Genomic DNA, 21,438 nt, shown 5'->3' with positions numbered 1-21,438 from the left:
TCCTCAGGTGTTCTGCCAGCAGCACATTGCGTGCATTGCCAGATGTAGTTTGCCCTGCTCCTTGTCGTCTGTGGGTGTGTAGGGAAATTGAGCATGTGTGTTTGTTTAGCCAGTATTGGTGCTGATCACCAAATTGAAAAAGGAATATAAAGTTCATACTATTATGGAGGTGCCTTTTTTTTTATTTTAAATTCAGTTGTTCTGGATGTTTCAAGATGCAGTCATTTTTGCTTCCATCATTCTTAGGAAAGGCAGAACTTTGCTTTGCTCTCTGAAACAGCAAGCCCAGAGACTGGAATTGAGATGATTGCACCTTCTTTGATTCTACTGTCTTCATAATTAACTTCAGTACACCTAAGGGAAACACTTTATAGTGTTAGAGGGGATAAATTTACATTGTCACAACTATCTGGGGAATTGTAAGCAAATCATGCTGTGCAATGTGCCTTAGGAGTTTGTTTAATGCTGTGTTTTGGTTATTTAGAAACGTATGAGTGAACTGGAGGTTAAAGAAAAAGAACTCAACAAGCTGAAACAAGAAAGTGACCAGCTAGTGCTCAATCAGCATCCTGCTTCAGATAAAATCGAGGTGAGTTGTGTGATTTCACTTGCTCCTTTAGTTGCTACAAGGGAAAAGTTCTCAGTGAAAGTTCAAAGTGCTGCATTTGGGCTCAAGAAGGCTGCCCAAAATCATGTCCATTTTATGCTGCTGTAGGAGCTGCTGTAACAAATGTTAATACCTTCCTCTACAAACCTGGCCATTAACAACTACATGGTGATAGATGCAAGTAAAATAAATTCTGAGTGTGTTGAAATTACTGTATCTTGTTTGACCTGACTACAGTGCAGCAGAATTTATGGTAGGAAGACATGTCATTGATATTCTGCTGTCTTAGCAGGCATATTTTTAAAAAAGCCACACCCTTTGTTGAAGGTTTATGTGTAATCCAGGTGCAAATACTTTCTGCAGCTGAAATTCATAGTGCCTCTCTACAGCTTAGCCAAGACACTTTTGCTTTCACAGCGTGGTGTGCTCTTTAATTAAAAAGGCTGCAACAATTTGGAAGGCTCATTTTATTAAGAAATGCTGTATTTGTTGCAGTTTCAAGAGTGCATAAGAGCTCTGCAACTGAAGAAGCTAAAAGGAAAAAAACCCAATAATTTCTACCTTTCTGTGTGTTTACTTGGTTAACTATTATTGAATTGTTTAAAATCCTATTTCTTCTGTAGTCAATTTCTCTCTTAAAGGAAAGATTCTTTTAAGCTCCAGAGTGAACTAAAAGTTGTGTGTAGATTTTAAAATAATTTACATTATAGCTGCTTGAGTATTTTGAATCTAAAACCAACCAGCATAAAATATCACATTTGTGGGTGTTCCTTGAAAGAAGGAGAACATGGCCATTTGCAGCTGAAATACTTTATTTGCACTTTGTTTGCATTTCACCCCTTTTTGTTAACTCACCTGGGGCTTCATGTTGATCAAACAAATTCAGGTCATGAACAGATTTCTCTTTGTGTCTCACAAGCAGGTATTTAACTCAGTTAGGTGGATGCTTAGAAGTTGCAAAACCATTTGCATGAATTTGTTTTAGCAGATTTTTCATTTGCATTTGTGTGGAGTGTAAATAATTTTGCTTGAGTCTGGAGATCAGTGTGGTGGTCTGAAGTGTGTATATTACTGTTTTTCTTAGGCTTACATGGATACATTGCAAACTCAGTGGAGCTGGATTCTTCAGATCACCAAATGTATTGATGTTCACCTGAAGGAGAATGCAGCTTACTTCCAGGTGAGTAGTGATGTGGGGAACTCACACTATTTTTAAAAAGTGTGACTGCCATCAGAGATATATTTATTGTGCATAGCACACTGTTGCCATGTTATAAATGTGCCAGAGGTGAACTGGGGTTTCTCATTAAGGGAGTCCATCAATTTTAGTAGACATTTTTAAGAGCTACAACCAGCTAAATTCACAATTTTTTTCCCATAGTTCTTTGAAGAGGCGCAAGCCACAGAGTGCTACCTGAAAAACTTACAAGACTCTATCAGAAAGAAGTTCATCTGTGATAAGAGCATGTCACTGCAGACTTTGCTGGAGCAGATCAAAGAGCTGGAGGTACTGTCACACTCGCCTGACAGGTTATGTTCTGCTTTTCTGGGAAATCAGCTGCCCTCTTTGGATACCAAAAGTAAACCCAAGTGCTCTGCAATGTTTAAATACAGCACTGTATGAACTTGAGACCATGATATTTTTAAGTCTGGAATAAGTCCAACAAATTCCTAAGTTTCTGACATGCTAACAAATGAAAAGCGAAGGAATGCTTTTATTCTTTGGTGGTAGAATAGATTTTGCCTCGAAGGATAAATGCATTTGATAAGTGATGTTTGCCTATCACTGTAGTCTCTTTGAAAGGATAGAAGTCAGTTTTTTTTAGCTGTTTTCTTATAATGAATTAAGCACTGCAATCTGAAATTGGAGAAAAAATGGTTATGGTGTAAAAGGCCAGTTGATTAAGTCAGTTTGAAAGTGTAATTGTTCCCTTTTTTGTTAGCATTCATTTTGTGAGATTCTTTTAATTTATGCCTCTGTTTCTTAAACACCACTTTAACCACATTCAAGATCTGTATGAAAAACCTGCTATGCAAATTTTGCAAACTTTGCTTCTTGCCAGAGTTGCAAAGATACTTTGTTAGATGTTTCTCTGCTCTTTTTAAAACTGTAGTTTTACATTATAGGCCAAAGACTCATAAAGTAAGTTTTGCCTACTATAAGCTCCAGCTATATCCCTCTCTTTATAAAACAGCAGGAACTAGATGCCTTTTCTCTTTAGAACTAAATTGTAATATATAATTAATCTTTGCAGAATGAACGAGAGAGAATTCTTGAATACAAGAGACAAGTGCAGAGTTTGGTGAACAAATCTAGGAAGATTGTGCAGCTGAAGCCACGTAACCCAGACTATCGAAGTAACAAGCCCATTATCCTCAAAGCTCTGTGTGACTACAAACAGGATCTGGTATTGTATTCCTTTTTGGCTGAGAAAGAACATCATGTAAACTAGAACATTGTAAATTACATAGTATGCAAACCATTGAGCTGATAGGTGTAACCCCTTTATCTGCTAGAATTTCTTTAACAGAAGAAGCTCTGCCTTTCTTGCCATTATGAATAAACAAGTAGATTCTTACTGGTTAATATATCTAGTCAAAATTATTATTATTATTAATCTATTGAATAGCATTAATACTCATGTTTCAAATTAGAACATAAAAGTCTGGTTGATAATAGGATTAAAATTGTTGTACAGATACTTCTCAGCATCCTCACCTTTTTTTTTGGTGACTGTTCACCTTTCCAGTGCCTCTTTGGATCCTTAGGTGAACAATTCATCTAACAAAAGTGAGGAATACAGTTACTCATTAGTATTCCAACTTCTTTTCTGAATGGGCTATGAAATGAATGGTGATGTTTTTTCTTCCTCCTCAGTCCTGAGGCTGCTTGAATTTATTTGTGTATTTTTTTTCCTTAACAGTAAACTTAGATGTGCTTTCTGCTTATGTGCTTTTTCCTTCACTGTGGCCACACCCGTGGCTTCCTTGTGTCAGGATTTCTGGCAGTTGGAGCTGGTGAATCTGGCTCTGCCACACTCACTCCCAGCACCCTTGTAAATATGGACACAGCACTAAATATCTTCATGCCTTCAGCTCACTGGCTTAAAGCCATGTATGGTTGCATAGATTACCAGGCCATGTGTCCACATTTGGTCTTTGTCAGGGCAGGCCCCAGGTCTGATGATCTACCAGTCTGGGAACTGCTCAGAGTGTTCTCTGGCTCACTCTTGGGCTTTTTTTTGTTTTCTTCACATGGAGAGCAGATTGAATGAGAAGGGGTTGGTCTGTACTAATGTATTTTCCCAATATGAAGCTGAGATGCGCACCCAGACCTGGAAGCTGGGAAGCACCCCTGCTTCTGTGATCTAGGTGCATCTTCCTTGTCTGTGTCTTCTGGAAGCCCCACCTTACTTGACAGAGGACAAGCATTGTTCTGCATGCCTTTCAGAAAACGGTGCGCAAGGGCGATGAGTGCATCCTGAAGGACAACAATGAGCGCAGCAAGTGGCTGGTGACTGGCCCCGGGGGAGTGGACATGCTGGTGCCATCTGTCAGCCTTATCATCCCACCCCCCAATCCACTGGCAGTGGATCTTGCTACCAAGTGAGTTTGGACACTTGCCTCTGGGATTAGAGTTCACTCAGAATGGCAACCCGTCACAAAATATGTTCTGTGCCTTGATCAGAGTGCTCCTAAAGGACTAGCCCCTTGACTTGAGGAAACTCACTTCAGTGAAACTGGGAACTAGGCTGGGGCCTAGAAATGTTTAAATGTTAATGTCTATGAGGCTTTTCTCATCTATACTAATGAAAGTCATGTATAAATTAATTTCTAATATTTTTTCAACTAGAGAACTAGCCTTAACACACTCCACATCTGGTGGATGTTTCTTGAGATGTTTTGTAGCTGTGCTACAAGGACAGATGCATTCTGATCGTGGTTTTGTTGTTTTTTTTTCCCTCTCATGCTAGAATTGAGCAATACTATGAAGCTATTTTAGCTTTGTGGAACCAGCTGTATATCAACATGAAGAGCCTGGTGTCCTGGCATTACTGCATGATTGACATTGAGAAAATCAGAGCTATGACTATTGCCAAGGTAAGACGCCAGCTGGCCTTGCCTGCAGACCAGAGACATCCATGAGCTGATGTCTGCTGTCCCCAGCAGACCCTGCAGTATCCTGTGCAGATGTATGTTCTACAAAACCATGGGCCTTCCTTTTGCTAGATTGCACAAACACTCACACATATGGAAGTTGTAATTTTATTAAAGGAGAAACAAAATGCTTTCCTACTCAAACACAGTACAGATAAGCAGGAAGATTAGCTAAGAGAATTTATTACATGCTCGCTGTACTTGTTCCCACTGCACAAGGGCATGGATAAACAGAGTAAGAGGTAGAATTTTAAACTGCTTTTAAGGTAGGAAATGCTGTTAACAAGAATAAATGAACTCAGATGGGACTCTTAGCACCATACTTTTAGAGGCAGCCTAGTTAGGATTTATTCTAAAGTGTGATTACTTTGGGTGTTTTGTAGGTTTATTAGTCTTTTCCTTAATGATTAGCCAGTCATAAAACTTCCTCGACTGCTTTTTTCCCCCTTTTATTTCAAAATTCCCTTCTTCCTTATTTCAGCTGAAAACAATGCGTAAGGAAGATTACCAAAAGATAATAACTGACCTGGAGATCCATTATCAAGAATTCCTCAGGAACAGCCAAGGCTCAGAGATGTTTGGTGATGAAGACAAGCGAAAGATGCAGACCCAGTTCACTGATGCTCAGAAGCACTACCAGACCTTGATCATACAGCTGCCTAATCAGCCACGACAGCCTCAAACAGGTTTGTGGTTGTCCTGGCTTTTGTAGAGTTTGCATTGCTGGGGTTTCTTTGTTCCAGAGGTGGCTGGTGGTGCATCCTGTTTATGTGAAAATGTTATCTTCAACATATGAATGGGAATATGTTCAAGAACTGTCCTGCTGTCTCCCAACATAACAAAACTGGCCTTGCACAGGGGAAGATTTTGTTCTTCCTTCCTTTGATGGAATCTTGGAATAGTGCTCCAAAATTCATGTAATTTGCTGAGAGAATGAGAAGAATTTAGTGCATCTGATATGTTCCTGTTACTAGGAAGCAATTTTAAATTTCTGTGAAGTTGAGATTTTATTTCCTGAAACAGCTGCCTAAGGGCCCAGATCTTCCACCTGTTCTCAGTTCAACAGATAACTCAGTACTTGGATTCCTTGGGCACTACCTTGTCTTTCTACATGTTCCTCCTCAGTTCTCTGGCAGCTGATGCTTACCCAATTAATTTTACAGTGGTCCCAACTGAGAGCTGTCCCGTGGGTTCCTCAAACACCATTATTGTTAATGAGAGAAACCGAGAGCATGAGAAGCAGGAGGCCTGGCTGCTGATGGAGCTTCAGAAACTTCGGCGTCAGATTGAAGCTGCTGAGATTCAGATGGTTCAAAGAGCTCCTCTTGGAGTGGATCAAGGGGCTATGCACGACTTTTCAGTCAGAATAAAGGACTTAGAGGTAATTGTGGATGTTTGAGCATCTCAAGTTCAGTATGACTCTGTGCTGCAGTTCTGTTTATGATCATCTGGGAAAGACACAGATTCTGTGCAGAAAATTCTCACTTGGAAGCTAACCATGATGATTTGGATTAGAATTAAAGAATTTGCCTTCCAAGTAGAAAAAGTTGACTCTTGAATTTAGAAATCAAATTCTGACAGGCAAGGAATACAGAAAGGTAGATGAATTCATGTTAAGCCTCATCCAGAGTAGAGTCCTTTTCCAAGGATTTCACTTAACCACCTACCTGTAAAGTGCTGTCTGAGATACAGACTAGATACATAAGACTTACTATCCCTCTCCTAGCTTTTTAGATTTGTAGGAGACCATGAGAGAAGGTGGGTACAAAAAGGTAACAGGTTCAGCATATGAGAAATTCCTGTGAGGCAATGAGGTTACAAAGGTCTCAATAACAGAAGGACCTTGGCATGTCAGAGCTGAGTTTTGGAGTGAAGATGCTCAGAAAGACATATAACCTATTGTGGACAAAAAAGAAACTGCTCATTAATGCTTGCCTTGAAGAAAGCAAACTTAGCCTCTTCTGCAATCCTCAGTCAAGCTGGTTATGTAAGAGCAGACTGCTTGGATAAGGAGACCAGTTCCATATGAATATGGAATAGAATGATCATTCAACCAACCAAAGATGTGTAAACCAGGCATTCTCCTTTTCCTTAGGGTGTGCAGAATGACTCTCAAATAATGGCAGAAACCCTCAATAAGCATAAGGACTTGCTGCCTAACTTCAGAGGCTGTGAGAAGTATGTGTACTTGCAATCAGAGATAAATGCCCTTTTTCAAAAACTGGAAAATATTAATGGTGTTTCTGCTGGCTACTTAGACAGGTAAGTAAATTGAGGCTATAGCAATAAATACTCACTTTCTGCCATAATTCTTAGTCCAGAAAGCTGCCTTTTGTTACCAGTAGTCTAAAATTGCACCTTTCTTCTCTGCAAATTATGTACATGCTGATAAAAACACACATGTGCATGAATTTCTTTTCTTTTCTGGAACACTTTAAAAAAAGAAAGTGGGAAGTATGGGTATCACAGAAATTTCTTGTGTTATGTACTCTCTTCAGCCAATCATCTCCTATGAATTAAAAACAACACTGTTTCTTCCTTAGTCCGTAACGGATTTGTCTTGTATCATTTATTTTAGCTTGAATGCACTGAGGTGTCTGCTCCAGGTTATTCTGCAAACAGAAGATGTGATCAGAGTTTTTGAAGTCAGACTGTCTGAAGAGGAGACTGTTCCTTTGGATCTTGATAAAGTGGAGGCTTATCGGGCTTGTCTGAAGGTGAGGGGCCAAAACCCAAAGACACAGCAAAACAAAATTCTTAGCTGCCAGCACTGATTTATTGAGCTGGGGGAAACCCTTCCAAAACACAGGAGACAGAAATGCTGATCCTGTTGTATTTTTTGTATAAGTATACAGTGTTTTGTAAATGAGGCAGTGTTGCTGGCTGGTTAAGGGAGGGGATTGTCCTGCTCTGCTCTGCACTGGTGCAGCCTCCCCTTGAGTCCTGTGCACAGTTCTGGGTGCCACAAGATAATATAAAGTTATTAGACAGTGTCCTAAGGAGGCTGTGAGAATGGTAAAGGACTTTGAGGAATCTGTATGAGGAGCAGCTGAGGTCACTGTTCAGCCTGGAGGAGACTGAGGGGAGACCTCATTGCAGGTACAACTTCTTGTGAGGGGAAAAGAAGGGCAGGCACCAATCTCTTGTAACTGGACTTTGGTCCCATTACAGGACCCAAGGGAACAGGAAGGAGCTGTGTCAGGGGAAGTTTAGGTTGGATATCAGGAAAAGGCTCTTCATCCAGAAGTGGGCACTGGAACAGGCTCCCCAGGGCAGTGGTCACAGCACCAAGCCTGACAGAGCTCAGGAAATGTTTGGATAATGCTCTCAGGCACAGGGTGTGACTCTTGGGGTGTCCTGTGAAAGGCCAGGAGTTGGACTCAATGATCCTTGTGGGTAATTTCCAGCTCAGGAAGCTCTGATTACATGAAATGATTGGAAATAATATACAGGTTGTTACTTCTTCCACCCCTGGTTGTTGCTGGCCCCACAGCAAGGGCAGCTGCATGGAAGGTTTCTGTAACCCATTTCTGTACACTATTATCTGTGTTCATTTATATCACTAGTGAATGAAGATTTGAAGGCAGTATTTCCTTTCTTGCATACAGGCTTTTAAATTGCCCTTGTTGTCTAGATGTAACAAGTAAATTTGAGTGTTATTGTCTTGGTTTTGCTACAGAGTCTGTGTCAAATCTTGGAGTGAAAAGTATCCAGCCTGTACAAAAGGAAAAGGGAAATAACTGCTTTGCTGAGCACAAAGTTGTCTTGCAGATTCAGTCTTTTATTGGCTTTTATTTGCTGGTCCTTTTGTAAACTGAATACATTTGGGAAAACAAGAACTCTTTAATTATTTTCTGTTCTTACCTTTAGTAGGGAAAATGTGTGTAGGTGGTGCAAATGGAGCACAACCCAGTTACCTTTTTATCATGTCAAAAGAGACCTGAAGTTCAGTTGCTGGGAGTTTTTAGCTGGTGTAAATTTGAGCTCCATAAAAAAAAATAAAAAGAAAAAAAGCTTGAGCATATCACTGAAGGCTGTAGCCATCCCTGTGACTGGGGGATGTAAGGCAGACCACTGCCTGTGCTGTGTATTCCATTTGGTGATGCCCACAGTATATAAGTATGTGTACCTAAACAAAAGTGTGTGTGAGAAGAAACAACTCCTTGGAAGATGTTCATAAAAATATAAATAGGAGAAAAAAAAAATCTGTGTAGATTTTTAAGTGTTTAAAAACTGGATATGCCACTCCTGAGGCATACCTTGCTGAGTTAAAAACAACATTTTAGATCCCAACATATTATGTATGCTGTTAAATTGGTTAAATGTAAGTATCTTCTCAAGAGTAAATTAAATTACAGCATTTTGATTTTTTTCTCCAGAAAATGAAAGCAGACCTAAATATGAAGAAGTCATTACTGAATACCTTGGAAAATGAGCTGCAGAGAACACTTCAGATTCACTCACAGTCTTGCCAGTCATACACCCTGTATGACATGGACATTGGAAAGTACTGTGACAAAGTTACCCAGCTAATAGACCGCTGGCAGAGGGCTGATAAGCAGATAGATAACAGGTTTGTTCATGTTTTCATAGCATTTTCCTTATTGCTATTGCTCCCAAGATCATCTCAGCAGTGAAGTCTAAAAGAACTGATGTGCACTAATCTTTATTTCCAAAGGACAAGTGGTGACTTCAGGGCAATAAGACTTGAGCAATTGTGAATAGGTTGAACATACTTCAAAAGGAATTGTGTAAGACCAAGCAGAAAAAGGTAGTTAGTCATGCAAATGTCTAACCTATGTGCTAAAGAATTGTTCTGATTTTTTAAAAAATTCTTTCTAATGTTCTTGGATTAAGAATTTCTAGTCATCATTTTCCCCCTCAAAAAAGCAACCATGCTTATTCCTCAACACCCTATACTTGTACATGAGGGTTAAAAAAGTAACACTAAAAATTAACTAACAAAATAAAGCCTTGAATTTGAATCATGAACTGAAGGCATATTCTGACTTTTTGACGGGCAGAGGTGGAGCTTGGGGTATGGCTCGTTTTGGTTTGTTTTATTTTGTTTTTGTCTGAGGACAAAATCTAGTCCTAACTGGTTGCTGATTCTTCAGTGAAAATTGAGAACAAGAGTATTGAAGTCAGAAAACCTGATTTTTATCACTGCAAGTTTCATTCATCCCTCATTTCGCCAGGAAGGCCCAACCTCTGTGTATTAGTTACTCAAAAGTGATGTATTAAAATTCCGTGTTGGGTGACTAATAACCAGTGCAATTCTCATTTAATTTCTAATTTTTGTTCACAATCTTCTTCTTAGTGCTTCCAATAGTTTTACATAAGTTTATTTCTGTGTCTTATTTCTGAAAACTGCGTAAAGAGAGAGAAAGAGAATGCACTTTCCATTTTGACAGGATTTTCCCTTATTTTTCCCCAGATCATGGGATTTAGAAAGGCAGATCAAACAGCTGAAAACCTACCGAGATCTCTACCAGGCTCTGTGCAAGTGGATCTGTGATGCCAAGCGCCGGCAGGATTCCATTGAGTCCGTGAAGCTGTGTGATTCCAACACTATCATGAGATACCTGCATGATCAGAAGGTGTGCAGCACATGGATGAGCTCTCTTCAATTATCTGGATTTTAAATTGTTTTGCTGTACAGAAAATATCAATATCAATGCAGTCTGTAATACTGTGGCCTGTTTTGAATTATAAAGTATGCAAGCTACCAAAAAACACCGCATATGTAGAAGGCAGGAGGGAGGAAATATTACTGTCCTCATTACTTTCTGTCAGCACTGCAACAGATTATGAACAAGGCTGTGTTTGGCTCCTACACATTCACTGACACTTTTACACATCAGCTTTGAATTAATTCAAGGGACTGTAAGATGGTCTGACTTATGGGACAAATTACAGCACAAAAATAGAAATCAAATAAATACATCTAAGTTAAAGTCAAGGAACTCTGCCTTCCCAGCTCTGGGGGTATTTCAGTTGCTGGGTGTTCTCTCTGACAACAACCTTCTCATGCCCAGAGTGCTTGCTGTTGTAAAAGCTGCCCAGCTACAGGTCATTTCAGATCTCAGCCTCAGGGGCTGCAGGAGTCTCCTGCTGCAGGTGCTTTCTGATGCAGGCAGCATGTACAGGAGGAAATACGGGCAAATCTTGCAGGAGTGTTTCACAGCTCACTTTTCTCTTGACAGAACTTGCACAGTGAAATCTGTGGGAAGCGAGACAAAGTCGAGGAGCTTCTCAAGCATGCAGATCAGTGCTCAGCTGCAATTAAGGTACTTGGATCTCAGCATTTTTGTGGGGTGTGGTTTTTCATGGTCAGGCACATGCCATTGTCTCTGCTCTGCTGACAGATGAAGAGTCAGCTCCCTGATGTGTGCACAGAAATTGCTGTGTGAAGTACTTCTGGGTACAAAACACAATGAAAGCAATTTGTGTACTTGCCACCTGAAGACTATGGGATCATGCAGCAGACACCAGTGAGAGCTTCTCTTGTGAATCAATGCCTCCTCCTAGCCAGACCAAATTTTCCAGTTCACATGTTAAAAAACATAAGGAAGTCAAGAACAGATTGGTACTTAACGAATTAAGTCTGGTTGGGATCTGATCTAGGAGGCAAGACAAATGCAGATTAGCAGGAGGAATGGTGTGCAATAGCCATGAAAACCAGAAACATACAGAGGGAATGGTTTTGTGGTACTTGCATTTTTGTCACCTTTATATCTGTGCTTTCTCCAGCTTGATCTCACTCTCTGTGACAAAGATTTTGCTATATATGTGACATGGCATATGTGATACAAAAGAGATGCAGAGACTCTTATTTCTGATGAAATTTTGGTGGATAGCAGTAATTAGATCTGCTACTCCCACGAATCTTTTGCATCTCCCTGTAGCCCTCAACTTACAGAAACTGTTGTCTTCTTGTTTTTGAAAAATGTTTTTCCTCTTTTTCCCTGGTCATTCTCCTCTATGAATCTCCATAGGGGTACTTGAACTGATGAGCTTCTGTTTATGATAGAAGATCATCTGTACAGGGTCAGAAATATAAACAAGGGAAAAATTTAGCTTTTCATGAAGAAAGCAAAATAAAAAACCCCAAAAACTTGCATTTTCTGAAGTAGATTCACAGAGAATTCTTTGACAGTTTCTAAATGGGTCTTGTTTTTTGTCTTGCTTTTCAGGATTATGAGCTACAGGTTGCTTCCTACAGTTCAGGATTAGAAACATTGCTCAACATACCTATCAAGAAGAGTGTGGTTCAGTCTCCTGCAGTGCTGATTCTACAAGAGGTGCCTTTCTTTTCTACCCTTCAGTCTTCTGAATACATTTATTTGTCTGTGTGAACCCTTGTGAGTCATACCCAGCTGTATTTTAATACTTAGCATGTCAGTGGTAATGTGCACTAAGCACGTAAGCACAAGTTAATGCAGAATTATCAATGTGCTGTAAAATCAGACTTGGGCTTATTCAGACATTAGATTAGCCCTCAGGAATCTTTCTCCTTCCTATGCAGTGTCCACTGCATACATGCTGTGAGAAAGGTAGATCCGTGCTCCAAGTGGTTTGGTCACTTTCAGCCTGGGAATTGACTGCTATTAAAATTAAACTTGGGTTACTTGTGACTGTCAGACAGGAAGAGCACGATGAACCAGGGATGAAGGCTTGAATTTAATATCACATCAGCAATGGGGTCAAGCACTCCTGAAAAACCAAAAAAGGTTCGGTTTTTCTTAAGGAAGAATTTACACTTTCAGAAAGTCACGTGAATTTGTGAGGAGGAGAATTTGCTTTTTACTTTGTCAAGTGCTAACTTGACTTTGACTTTGTACAAGCTGCTAACAATTCTGTTTCTTTTCAAGGCTAATGAAGCTCAGTCCCGCTATATAGAGCTTCTTACAAGATCAGGAGATTATTACAGATTCTTGAGTGAAATGTTAAAGAGCATGGAGGATTTGAAGGTATTCTAACTCTTTTCTTTTCTGTAGCTTTCATTTTTATCACAGATTTATCACTATCACTGATCAGAGGCAGAAAGTACAGTGTAAAATAACTCACAAAATTATATCCAGAACTCAGAGGTATCCTACAAAGGAGACATATTAGCAGTGTCGTGGAAGAGCATCTTTTGTTGAAGAGTACAGTGTTTTACAGAGTGTGATGTGAGGTAGAGAACTGGTCTCCTTGGTAAATAAGGAGATGCTTATCAAGCCACATGAGCAAGCCTTCTCTGCCCATCCCAGCCTTGACCTCAGTGACAGCACAGCTACCTCAGTGCTGAAAACTTGCTCCTCATGGTTGAGGGCACCTCGCTTTAGACCATACTCAAAAGTGTTTCATAAGAAGCAACTGCTGATGTGATACAGCTCAGTGAAACAGAGAGGCTCATTAAAGAAATTGCATATATGGAATGTGATTTTCACCTGTTTGAAAACTGGGTAGGTTTTAAAGGTGACTGTTTCATACTTTGCTGGTGAACTTCTGCTACACCACATTCTACTATCAGTAACACACCTCCCTCCCCCTATCAAGTATCTTTTTCCCTCTGAAAGTCATTATGTGCTGATTTCTAAATGAGGTTCGACTCTGAATAAATAAGGATTCCAGAATTTGTCTTGATGATGTTAAATAAAAAAAGGGGTTTAGTTCTCATTGAAGCAGTAAAAAATTTTATTTTTAAGTTGTCAGTGTTACAAATTTATATTTTATTGCATGTGATGATTTTGAGGCAGTTGCCACAAATATTTATTGGAGTTTTTCTGTTTGTTTTTTCTGCTATCGTGTTGCAGATGAAAAACACCAAAATTGAGCTCCTGGAAGAAGAACTCAGGCTTGCTAGGGATTCAAATTCAGAGACAAGCAACAAACATAAATTCCTGGAGCAAAATCTGCAGAAGTACCAGATGGACATTTCTCAGCTCAAGGCAAAGCTGATGAGTTTGGAAGAAATGAAAAGACAAGCTGAAATGGATGGAAATTCTGCTAAGCAAAACCTAGACAAATGCTATGCCCAAATAAAGGATCTAAATGACAGAATAACCAGGTTGACTTATGAGACTGAAGATGAGAAAAGGAAAAGAAAGTTGCTGGAGGATAGATATGAGCAGCAAAAGAATGACTATGACCAACTGCAAAAAACAAGGCAAAATGAGAAAGACAGCCTTGGTTGGCAGAAGTTAGAGTCTGAGAAGGTCATCAAGGAGAAGGAGTACGAGATAGAAAGATTAAGGGTTCTTCTTCAGGACGAAGGCACACGGAAGAGGGAGTATGAAAATGAGCTGGCTAAGGTAAGGAACCAGTTTAGCGAGGAGATGAGTAATTTAAAGAACAAGTATGAAACAGAAATTAATATTAAGAAGACAACAATCCAGCAGATAGCTGCACAAAAGGATGATGATGCGAAAGGCCTCAGAGCCCAGGTTGACAGACTGACAAGAGAGAACAGAGACCTTAAGGATGAGATTGTGAGGCTGAACGACGCCATCCTGCAAACAACAGACCAGCGGCGGAGGGCAGAAGAAGATGCTCTCCAGCAGAAGGCTTGCAGTTCTGAGGTGTCACAGCAGAAGCATCAGTTAGAGCTGGAGCTGAAACAGATCATTCAGCTTCGAGGGGAAGACAACTCAAGATACAAGCAGGCTCTTGAGGAGGCTGCCTCAACTATTCAGGATAAAACTAAGGAGCTGGAAAGGCTAAAGCTTCAGCTTCAGGAAGAGGCTAAAAGCCGATGGGAACTTGAAAATGAGTTGGCTAAGGTAAGAAACAGTTATGATGAGGAAATTATTAGTTTAAAGAACAAATATGAAACTGAGATTAATATCACAAAGAACACAATTCACCAGGTCACCATACAAAAGGAAGAGGAGACAAATAATTATAGAACACAGCTTGATAATGCCATGAGAGAAAATAGGAATTTGTGTGAGGAAATTAGGAGACTGAAGAATACAATAAGTCAGACAACAGATAATCTACGGAAAATAGAAGAGAATGCTCAGCAGCAGAAGGCAGCTGGCTCAGAGCTTTCTCAGAAGAAACAGCAGCTGGAGATTGAGCTAAAACAAGTTATTCAGAGACACTCTGATGAAAGCATGCGGTACAAACAGTCACTTGATGATGCTTCCAAAACCATTAAGGAAAGAAACAAAGAGATTGAAAGGCTGAGAAAGTTGTTGGATGTAGAAACAAGTCAGAGGAAGGAAGTGGAGGATGAGAACAGTCAGTTGAAAAGGGTCCAGTTTGACCTGCAGAAAGCAAACACGAGTGCGACTGAGACGATTAACAAACTGAGGATCCAAGAGCAGGAACTGGCCAGACTGAAAATTGACTATGAAAGAGTTTCACAAGAGAAAAAAGGCAGGGATCAAGAAAGTGCAAAGTTCCAGAGCACTGTAAAAGACTTGCAGATCCAGAAACATAAGCTGGAGGAGGAACTGTGCAGACAGAACAAGAATTTAATGGAGGAAACATCCAGGAGGAAAAAACTGGAGGAGGAAATAGAAGGCATGAGGAGATCTCTGAGAGACCAATCAGTTAAGATAACTAATCTCACACAGCAGATAGAGGAAGTATCTATTGTAAAGAAGAGGAATGAAGATGACCTTAGACACCAAAGAGAAGTATTAGATGGCCATGTGAGAGAGAAGCAAAGATACATGGAGGAGTTAAGAAAGTACACCTCTGACATTGAGGCTTTACGTCGTCAGTTGGTCCAGGAGCAGGAGCAATTAAAGCAGGCTCACCTACGATATGAGCACTTACAGAAAACCTCTGAGGAAAAAAGCAAAGCCTTGAATGAGTGCAAAATAGAGATTGAAAGGCTTCAGTCTCTCACCGAGAACCTTACCAAGGAGCACTTGCTACTGGAGGAGGAGCTGCGAAATGTTAGATTGGAGTACGATGACCTCAGAATGGTCAGAAGTGAAGTTGATGAAAAAAATACCACCATTGCTGAACTAAAGAATCAGCTTCAGATGAGCAGCAAGCAAACCCTGGAACTTCAGGGGTTGCTTAATGATTTACAGAAAGAAAGGGAAAAATTGAGACAGGAAATTGAAAAATTCCAAAAGCAAGCTCTAGAGGTATTCACACATATTTTGATCCCAGCTTTACTGTTTCTCAAATATATAATTAATTGCAGTGTCGATTTGAACAAATTAATTCACCCTTTGCAGTTTGAAGTCACTGTACTTGTGACTAACATCCCCTTCATGACCCTTCCTCTTGGTTAAGTTGTAAATAAAGGTGGCAGGATTTGGCCACTTCCTTAGGCTCTTTACTCCCTAGGAACTGTTCTAGGGAGCCATAAGCTCTCATCACCCAGGAGAGCCTTGTTCTTAGTCCTTGCCTCAGAAAAAATCTGTATTCTGTGCCAGTGTCCAACAAATCATCTTAGTGAAAAATGGGAGCACGTGGAGTACCCCTGTGGTTTTGCAGTTCCCTGCTGGCTGTGTGCTTCCCAGGCTGTTTAAGCCAGGATGGGTTAAAGCTGTCCTTTGAGGCTGACCTGAGTGCTGTCACAAGATAAACTGCCTAAAAACCCCAGACCCAACAAGCTGTCAAGGTGCTGATTAGCTGGGTAAGATGTTGATTCCAAGTGAGGATTAAAAGTGACGTTGTCAGCTGTACATAAGGTACTAAAAGCTTATCTTTCATGGACTGTTTGGATGATTTATGTTCCTAAGTCACTAGGGGCATTTGCAAATTTTACTATTGGCCCTTATTTCTTAAACTTTTGGTGACAACATAACCAAGTTAGAGAAAGCATTTTTTAATATTTTGTTCTGCCTGGTTTCTTGTACAAAGAGCTACTCTAAATATATACAAGAGACCACGTGTGAAAATTGGTTTTTTCCCTAGATTTGTCCCTTCTATTTCTTTTCTCATATCCTTTATTCAGTTTTTATTTCCTTTATTCTAAAAGTCCTAATACAGGTATTAAAAAAATACTAACATTTAGGATTATATAACACCTGTGCATATATATATTCACTTTTATATGCATGTATTACAAGTAGATAAAATTGTATTCAGTTTAATGTGGACTGCATACAAATGTGCATGCTTGTGGGTGTTCGTGCATATGCATATATGAAGACACTGCATGAATTAAAATGGAAGGCAACACAGGTAAAATTGTTTGGAGTGATGTGAACATAAAAGGAAAGCAAAAATTGAGTCATATGTTCCCTTTTTATCCATTTATGACCAGTCCTTAGCTGATGCAAATTCCCCTGGATTAGGACATCTGCTGAGCATCAGGCTATTTATGAGTCTTAAATGCTCTGTTTGTCAGTGTACTGTGAGAAGTATCAAAAAGTTACAGAGAACTAAATCAGCTGAAGATCGAGGCTGTGGGTAACAGAATGAAGTCTCTTGAGTCTCTGGCAGTGCTGGAGACACTGTAAGTGAAGGGATAATGTGCCTTCTCTGGTTTATGTGTGTCCATAATCTTGGGTAAGGCACTGCTATGACTAGAATGTTTTCCAGTGGGAGCTTGCTGCAGGTTAAATGACAGGCTGGAGGGCATTGTAGGCAGAGGGCGTAACTGACCAGCACAAGCTCTAATTGTCCTTTCTTGGTTTATTTCTCCTTCACAATTGTAGGCATCCAGTAGGATTCAAGAATCCAAAAATCAATATAGTCACGTTATGCAAGAAAGAGAAACCCTTCTGATAAAAATGAGTGCTTTGGAGCAAGACAAAGCCAGACTGCAGAGATTAGAAGAGGAGCTGAACCGTTTGAAAGTTACCCTGGAGTCAGAATCACGTTCGAAGCAACGCCTGGAAAGTGAGAAGCAGCAGATTCTGAATGACCTCAATCAGTGGAAGAGCCAGCACTCCCGAACAGAGGAATCCATAAGGAAGATCCAGTGTGAGAGAGAGAAGAGTGAGAGGGAGAAGAGCAGCCTGAGGAGTGAGATCGAAAGGCTGCAGATGGAAATCAAACGGATTGAGGAGAGATACCGGTGCAGACTGGAAGAGACCGCTGTCAAAAACCAGTCAGAGCTGGAGTCAGAGCGTCTCAGGCTGCAAAGAGAGATTGAGAAACTCAAGCAGCGCCCATATGGGGCTCACAGATCTACGCAGACCGAGGAAGACTTCTGTATTGATGCCTCCAAGCTGGTGTTCAGTGGGCTGCGGAAGAAGATCACAGCCATGCAGCTGTATGAGTGCCAGCTGATAGACAAAGTCACTCTGGATAAACTGCTGAAGGGGCAGAGGTCGGTGGAAGAGGTTGCAGCTGACATTGAACCCTACCTCAAGGGGGCAGGTGCTATTGCAGGGGTGTCCCTTTCGCCCAGGCAGAAGTACTCTTTTGTTGAGGCCAAACGGAATCAGCTGCTCACTGCAGAAAATGCAGTCCTGCTCCTAGAAGCCCAGGCAGCAACAGGAGGTGTGATAGACCCACATCGAAACGAGATATTGACAGTGGACAGTGCTATCGCCAGAGACCTGATTGACTTCGATGACAGAGAGCAGATCTATACAGCAGAAAAGGCTATTACAGGATTTAAGGATCCTTTCTCAGGCAAAACTGTGCCGGTGGCTGAAGCCATCAAGAAAAACTTGGTTGACAGAGAAACTGGAATTCGTCTGCTTGAAGCCCAGCTGGCTGTAGGAGGGATTGTTGATCCTGTCAACAGTGTTTTCCTACCCAAAGAGGTAGCTTTATCTCGTGGCTTGATTGACAAAGACCTGTACAGGATGCTAAACAACTGCCAAGGCAATACAAAGAACTTCATTGATCCCACCACCAAGAAGGCAGTCACTTACATGCAGCTGAAGGAGAAATGCAGGATTGAACCACACACTGGTCTGCTCCTCCTTCCAGTGCAGAAGAGGAGTATGTCATTCCAAGGGATCAGGCAGCCTGTCTCAGCAGATGCACTTCTTGAGGCTGGAATCATTAAGGAATCAACAAGGAATGACTTGGAAAGAGGTGCAATTACAGTGGAAGAAGTGAGTGAGAGAATTATTGATTTCCTTCAAGGCTCTAGCTGTATTGCTGGTATCTACAACGAGGCTACTAAAGAGAAACTCGGCATTTACCAGGCTATGAAAATAGGTTTGGTTAGGCCGGGGACAGCCCTGGAACTCCTGGAAGCCCAGGCAGCCACAGGGTTCATAGTGGATCCTGTCAGCAACGTGAGGCTGCCCGTTGAGGAAGCTTACAAAAGAGGCCTTGTTGGAATTGAATTTAAAGAGAAACTTCTCTCTGCTGAAAGAGCTGTCACTGGGTACAAGGACCCAGAAACTGGGAACATCATTTCTCTGTTCCAAGCAATGAACAAAGAGCTCATAGAGAGAGGCCATGGCATTCGTCTTCTGGAGGCCCAGATCGCTACTGGAGGGATCATCGACCCCAAGGAGAGCTACCGCTTGCCAGTGGAGACAGCCTACAAGCGTGGCTACTTCAATGAGGAGCTCAACCAGATCCTTAGTGATCCAAGTGATGACACCAAAGGGTTCTTCGATCCCAACACAGAGGAGAACTTGACCTACCTGCAGCTGAAAGAAAGATGCATAAAGGATGATGCGACAGGGCTCTGCCTTCTGCCCCTGAGGGAGAAGAAGAAGGTGGTGCACACCTCGCAGAAGAACACCCTCAGGAAGCGCAGGGTGGTCATTGTAGACCCAGAAACAAACCGGGAGATGTCCGTTCAGGAGGCATACAGCAAGGGCCTCATCGATTATGATACCTACACAGAACTAGCCGAACAGGAGTGCGAGTGGGAAGAAATAACTATCACGGGATCGGATGGCAGCAGCAGAGTAGTCCTCGTTGACAGAAAAACTGGTAGCCAGTACGACATCCAAGATGCCATTGATAAAGGCCTGGTGGAGAGGAAGTTTTTTGACCAGTACCGTTCTGGCAGCTTGAGCCTGACCCAGTTTGCAGACATGATTTCCTGCCGTAATGGCACTGACGAGGTGTTCCGGCACGAGTCCGTGACTCGCTCTCCCACCGTGCTGAGCGTCAGGAGCTCATCTTCAGTGATCAGGAGCGGTTCTTTCTCAGAGACCCCAGATGAATGCAGTCCTATTGCAGCCATATTTGACACGGAAAACTTGGAGAAAATCTCCATTTCAGAAGCTATACAGCGGGGCATCGTGGATAGCATCACCGGGCAGCGGTTGCTGGAAGCCCAGGCCTGCACTGGTGGCATAATATGCCCTACCACTGGCCAGAGGCTTTCCCTCCAGGAAGCCACTAGCCAAGGCATCATTGATCAGGATATGGCCACACGTCTCAAACCGGCCCAGAAGGCCTTCATAGGGTTCGAAGGCATAAAGGGCGGACGCAAGAGGATGTCAGCGGCTGAAGCAGTGAAGGAAAAGTGGCTGCCTTACGAGGCTGGGCAGCGGTTCCTTGAATTCCAGTACCTCACTGGAGGCCTTGTGGACCCAGAAGTGCGTGGAAGAATAACTACTGAAGAAGCCATTAGGAATGGATTGATTGACGGTCGTGCTGCCCAGAAATTACAAGACACCAACAGCTATCCCAAAATTCTGACCTGCCCCAAGACCAAGCTGAAAATATCCTACAAAGATGCAATGAACCGCTCAATGGTGGAAGACATCACTGGGCTTAAACTGTTGGAAGCAGCCTCTGTTTCCTCTAAAGGCATATCCAGTCCCTACAATGTCTCCTCGGCACCTGGCTCTCGCTCTGGCTCTCGCTCCGGCTCACGTTCAGGCTCACGCAGCGGGTCTAGGAGAGGAAGCTTTGATGCCTCAGCAAGCTCTTCATATTCCTACTCATACTCAGCCTTCAGCAGTGGGTCTATTGGGCGCTAATAACAAGTGGGGGAATGTGTCTGCATTTTATTATTGTTTAGATTATCCTATATTCCATTTACTAAAAGAAAAAAAAAACCACCTACAAAGTAATTCAAAGCAAAGCCTTGAAGTCTTTTCTGAATGTGTTACACTTTTCTTCTGAAAAAGCTGTAAAATGCTTGAGTGCAAACTTATAGAATATAGATTAGGCAATGCAAAAGTAATGTTTGTGAATTTTGAGTTTCGGTTCCCATTTCCTTTTAGTCTTTGAATTTTAATAGGTCTCTGTATATTTTAAATACTGTGTCATGTGCCTTCTCCTGTTATCCACAACTATTAATCTATAAGGTGATAACTGAGGTTCGAAAGTCTTGCAGTAGTTAACTTTTTATTCACATAGACCTTTTTCAATTTGCTATTATGGAAAAAAGATACTAACAATATGGACAGAAAATGCCCTTAATACTGGTTTAGAATCTATACCATAAACATGAAACTGTCTTTCAGATGCTCTACTTCTTTATGTTGGGCTAGCCATTTTCTGAAGTATAACTTGGTGGATGTAAAGGGTTATTATTAGGCTGGGCTTTTGTTTTACTGTTAACCCATACATTTTCTACTGTTTTGCTTGATTTCCCTGTAACAAAGAAAATAAAAAAATCCAACTGTACCATGTGAGCTATTCTGGACAATAAACTTCAGAAGTTTCAAAGTATTTGGTGTGTACTTAATAATTTTATCTGGATGTTCTTGGAACTGCAAGTTAGAGAAAGAACAATTTAAAAAAAAACCGCAGTCATTAGCTTTGTTGTAAAAAGTGCAGGCACATTACATGTCATGATGCTGAGCCATCACTTTTATGAATGAGGACTTCTAATT

General features: G+C 41.2%; 1 protein-coding gene across 4 annotated transcripts in view; it reads left to right on the top strand.

Moving 5' to 3' along the window:
* DSP (desmoplakin) overlaps window positions 1-20,718 on the top strand; it is a 49,698-nt gene extending 28,980 nt beyond the window's left edge. For 2 of the 4 annotated variants that reach the window (XM_079301517.1, XM_079301518.1), the window contains exons 8-24: window positions 485-589; window positions 1,692-1,787; window positions 1,989-2,114; window positions 2,863-3,015; window positions 4,059-4,213; window positions 4,582-4,708; window positions 5,247-5,451; window positions 5,929-6,146; window positions 6,861-7,027; window positions 7,344-7,482; window positions 9,145-9,338; window positions 10,203-10,365; window positions 10,972-11,055; window positions 11,962-12,069; window positions 12,640-12,738; window positions 13,567-15,858; window positions 17,383-20,718. In XM_079301517.1, coding sequence (XP_079157643.1) covers window positions 485-589; window positions 1,692-1,787; window positions 1,989-2,114; window positions 2,863-3,015; window positions 4,059-4,213; window positions 4,582-4,708; window positions 5,247-5,451; window positions 5,929-6,146; window positions 6,861-7,027; window positions 7,344-7,482; window positions 9,145-9,338; window positions 10,203-10,365; window positions 10,972-11,055; window positions 11,962-12,069; window positions 12,640-12,738; window positions 13,567-15,858; window positions 17,383-20,577 — 7,626 coding nt within the window. In that variant the 3' untranslated portion in view covers window positions 20,578-20,718. The remainder of the gene's footprint in view (window positions 1-484; window positions 590-1,691; window positions 1,788-1,988; window positions 2,115-2,862; window positions 3,016-4,058; window positions 4,214-4,581; window positions 4,709-5,246; window positions 5,452-5,928; window positions 6,147-6,860; window positions 7,028-7,343; window positions 7,483-9,144; window positions 9,339-10,202; window positions 10,366-10,971; window positions 11,056-11,961; window positions 12,070-12,639; window positions 12,739-13,566; window positions 15,859-17,382) is intronic. The other 2 variants (XM_079301519.1, XM_079301520.1) reach the window with 2 other exon arrangements.
* Window positions 20,719-21,438: the final 720 nt, after the last annotated feature.

The sequence above is a fragment of the Erithacus rubecula genome (genome assembly GCF_903797595.1).
Source record: "Erithacus rubecula genome assembly, chromosome: 3".
Classification (NCBI taxonomy): Eukaryota; Metazoa; Chordata; class Aves; order Passeriformes; family Muscicapidae; genus Erithacus; species Erithacus rubecula.
This window is presented reverse-complemented; position numbering and strand designations above follow the sequence as displayed.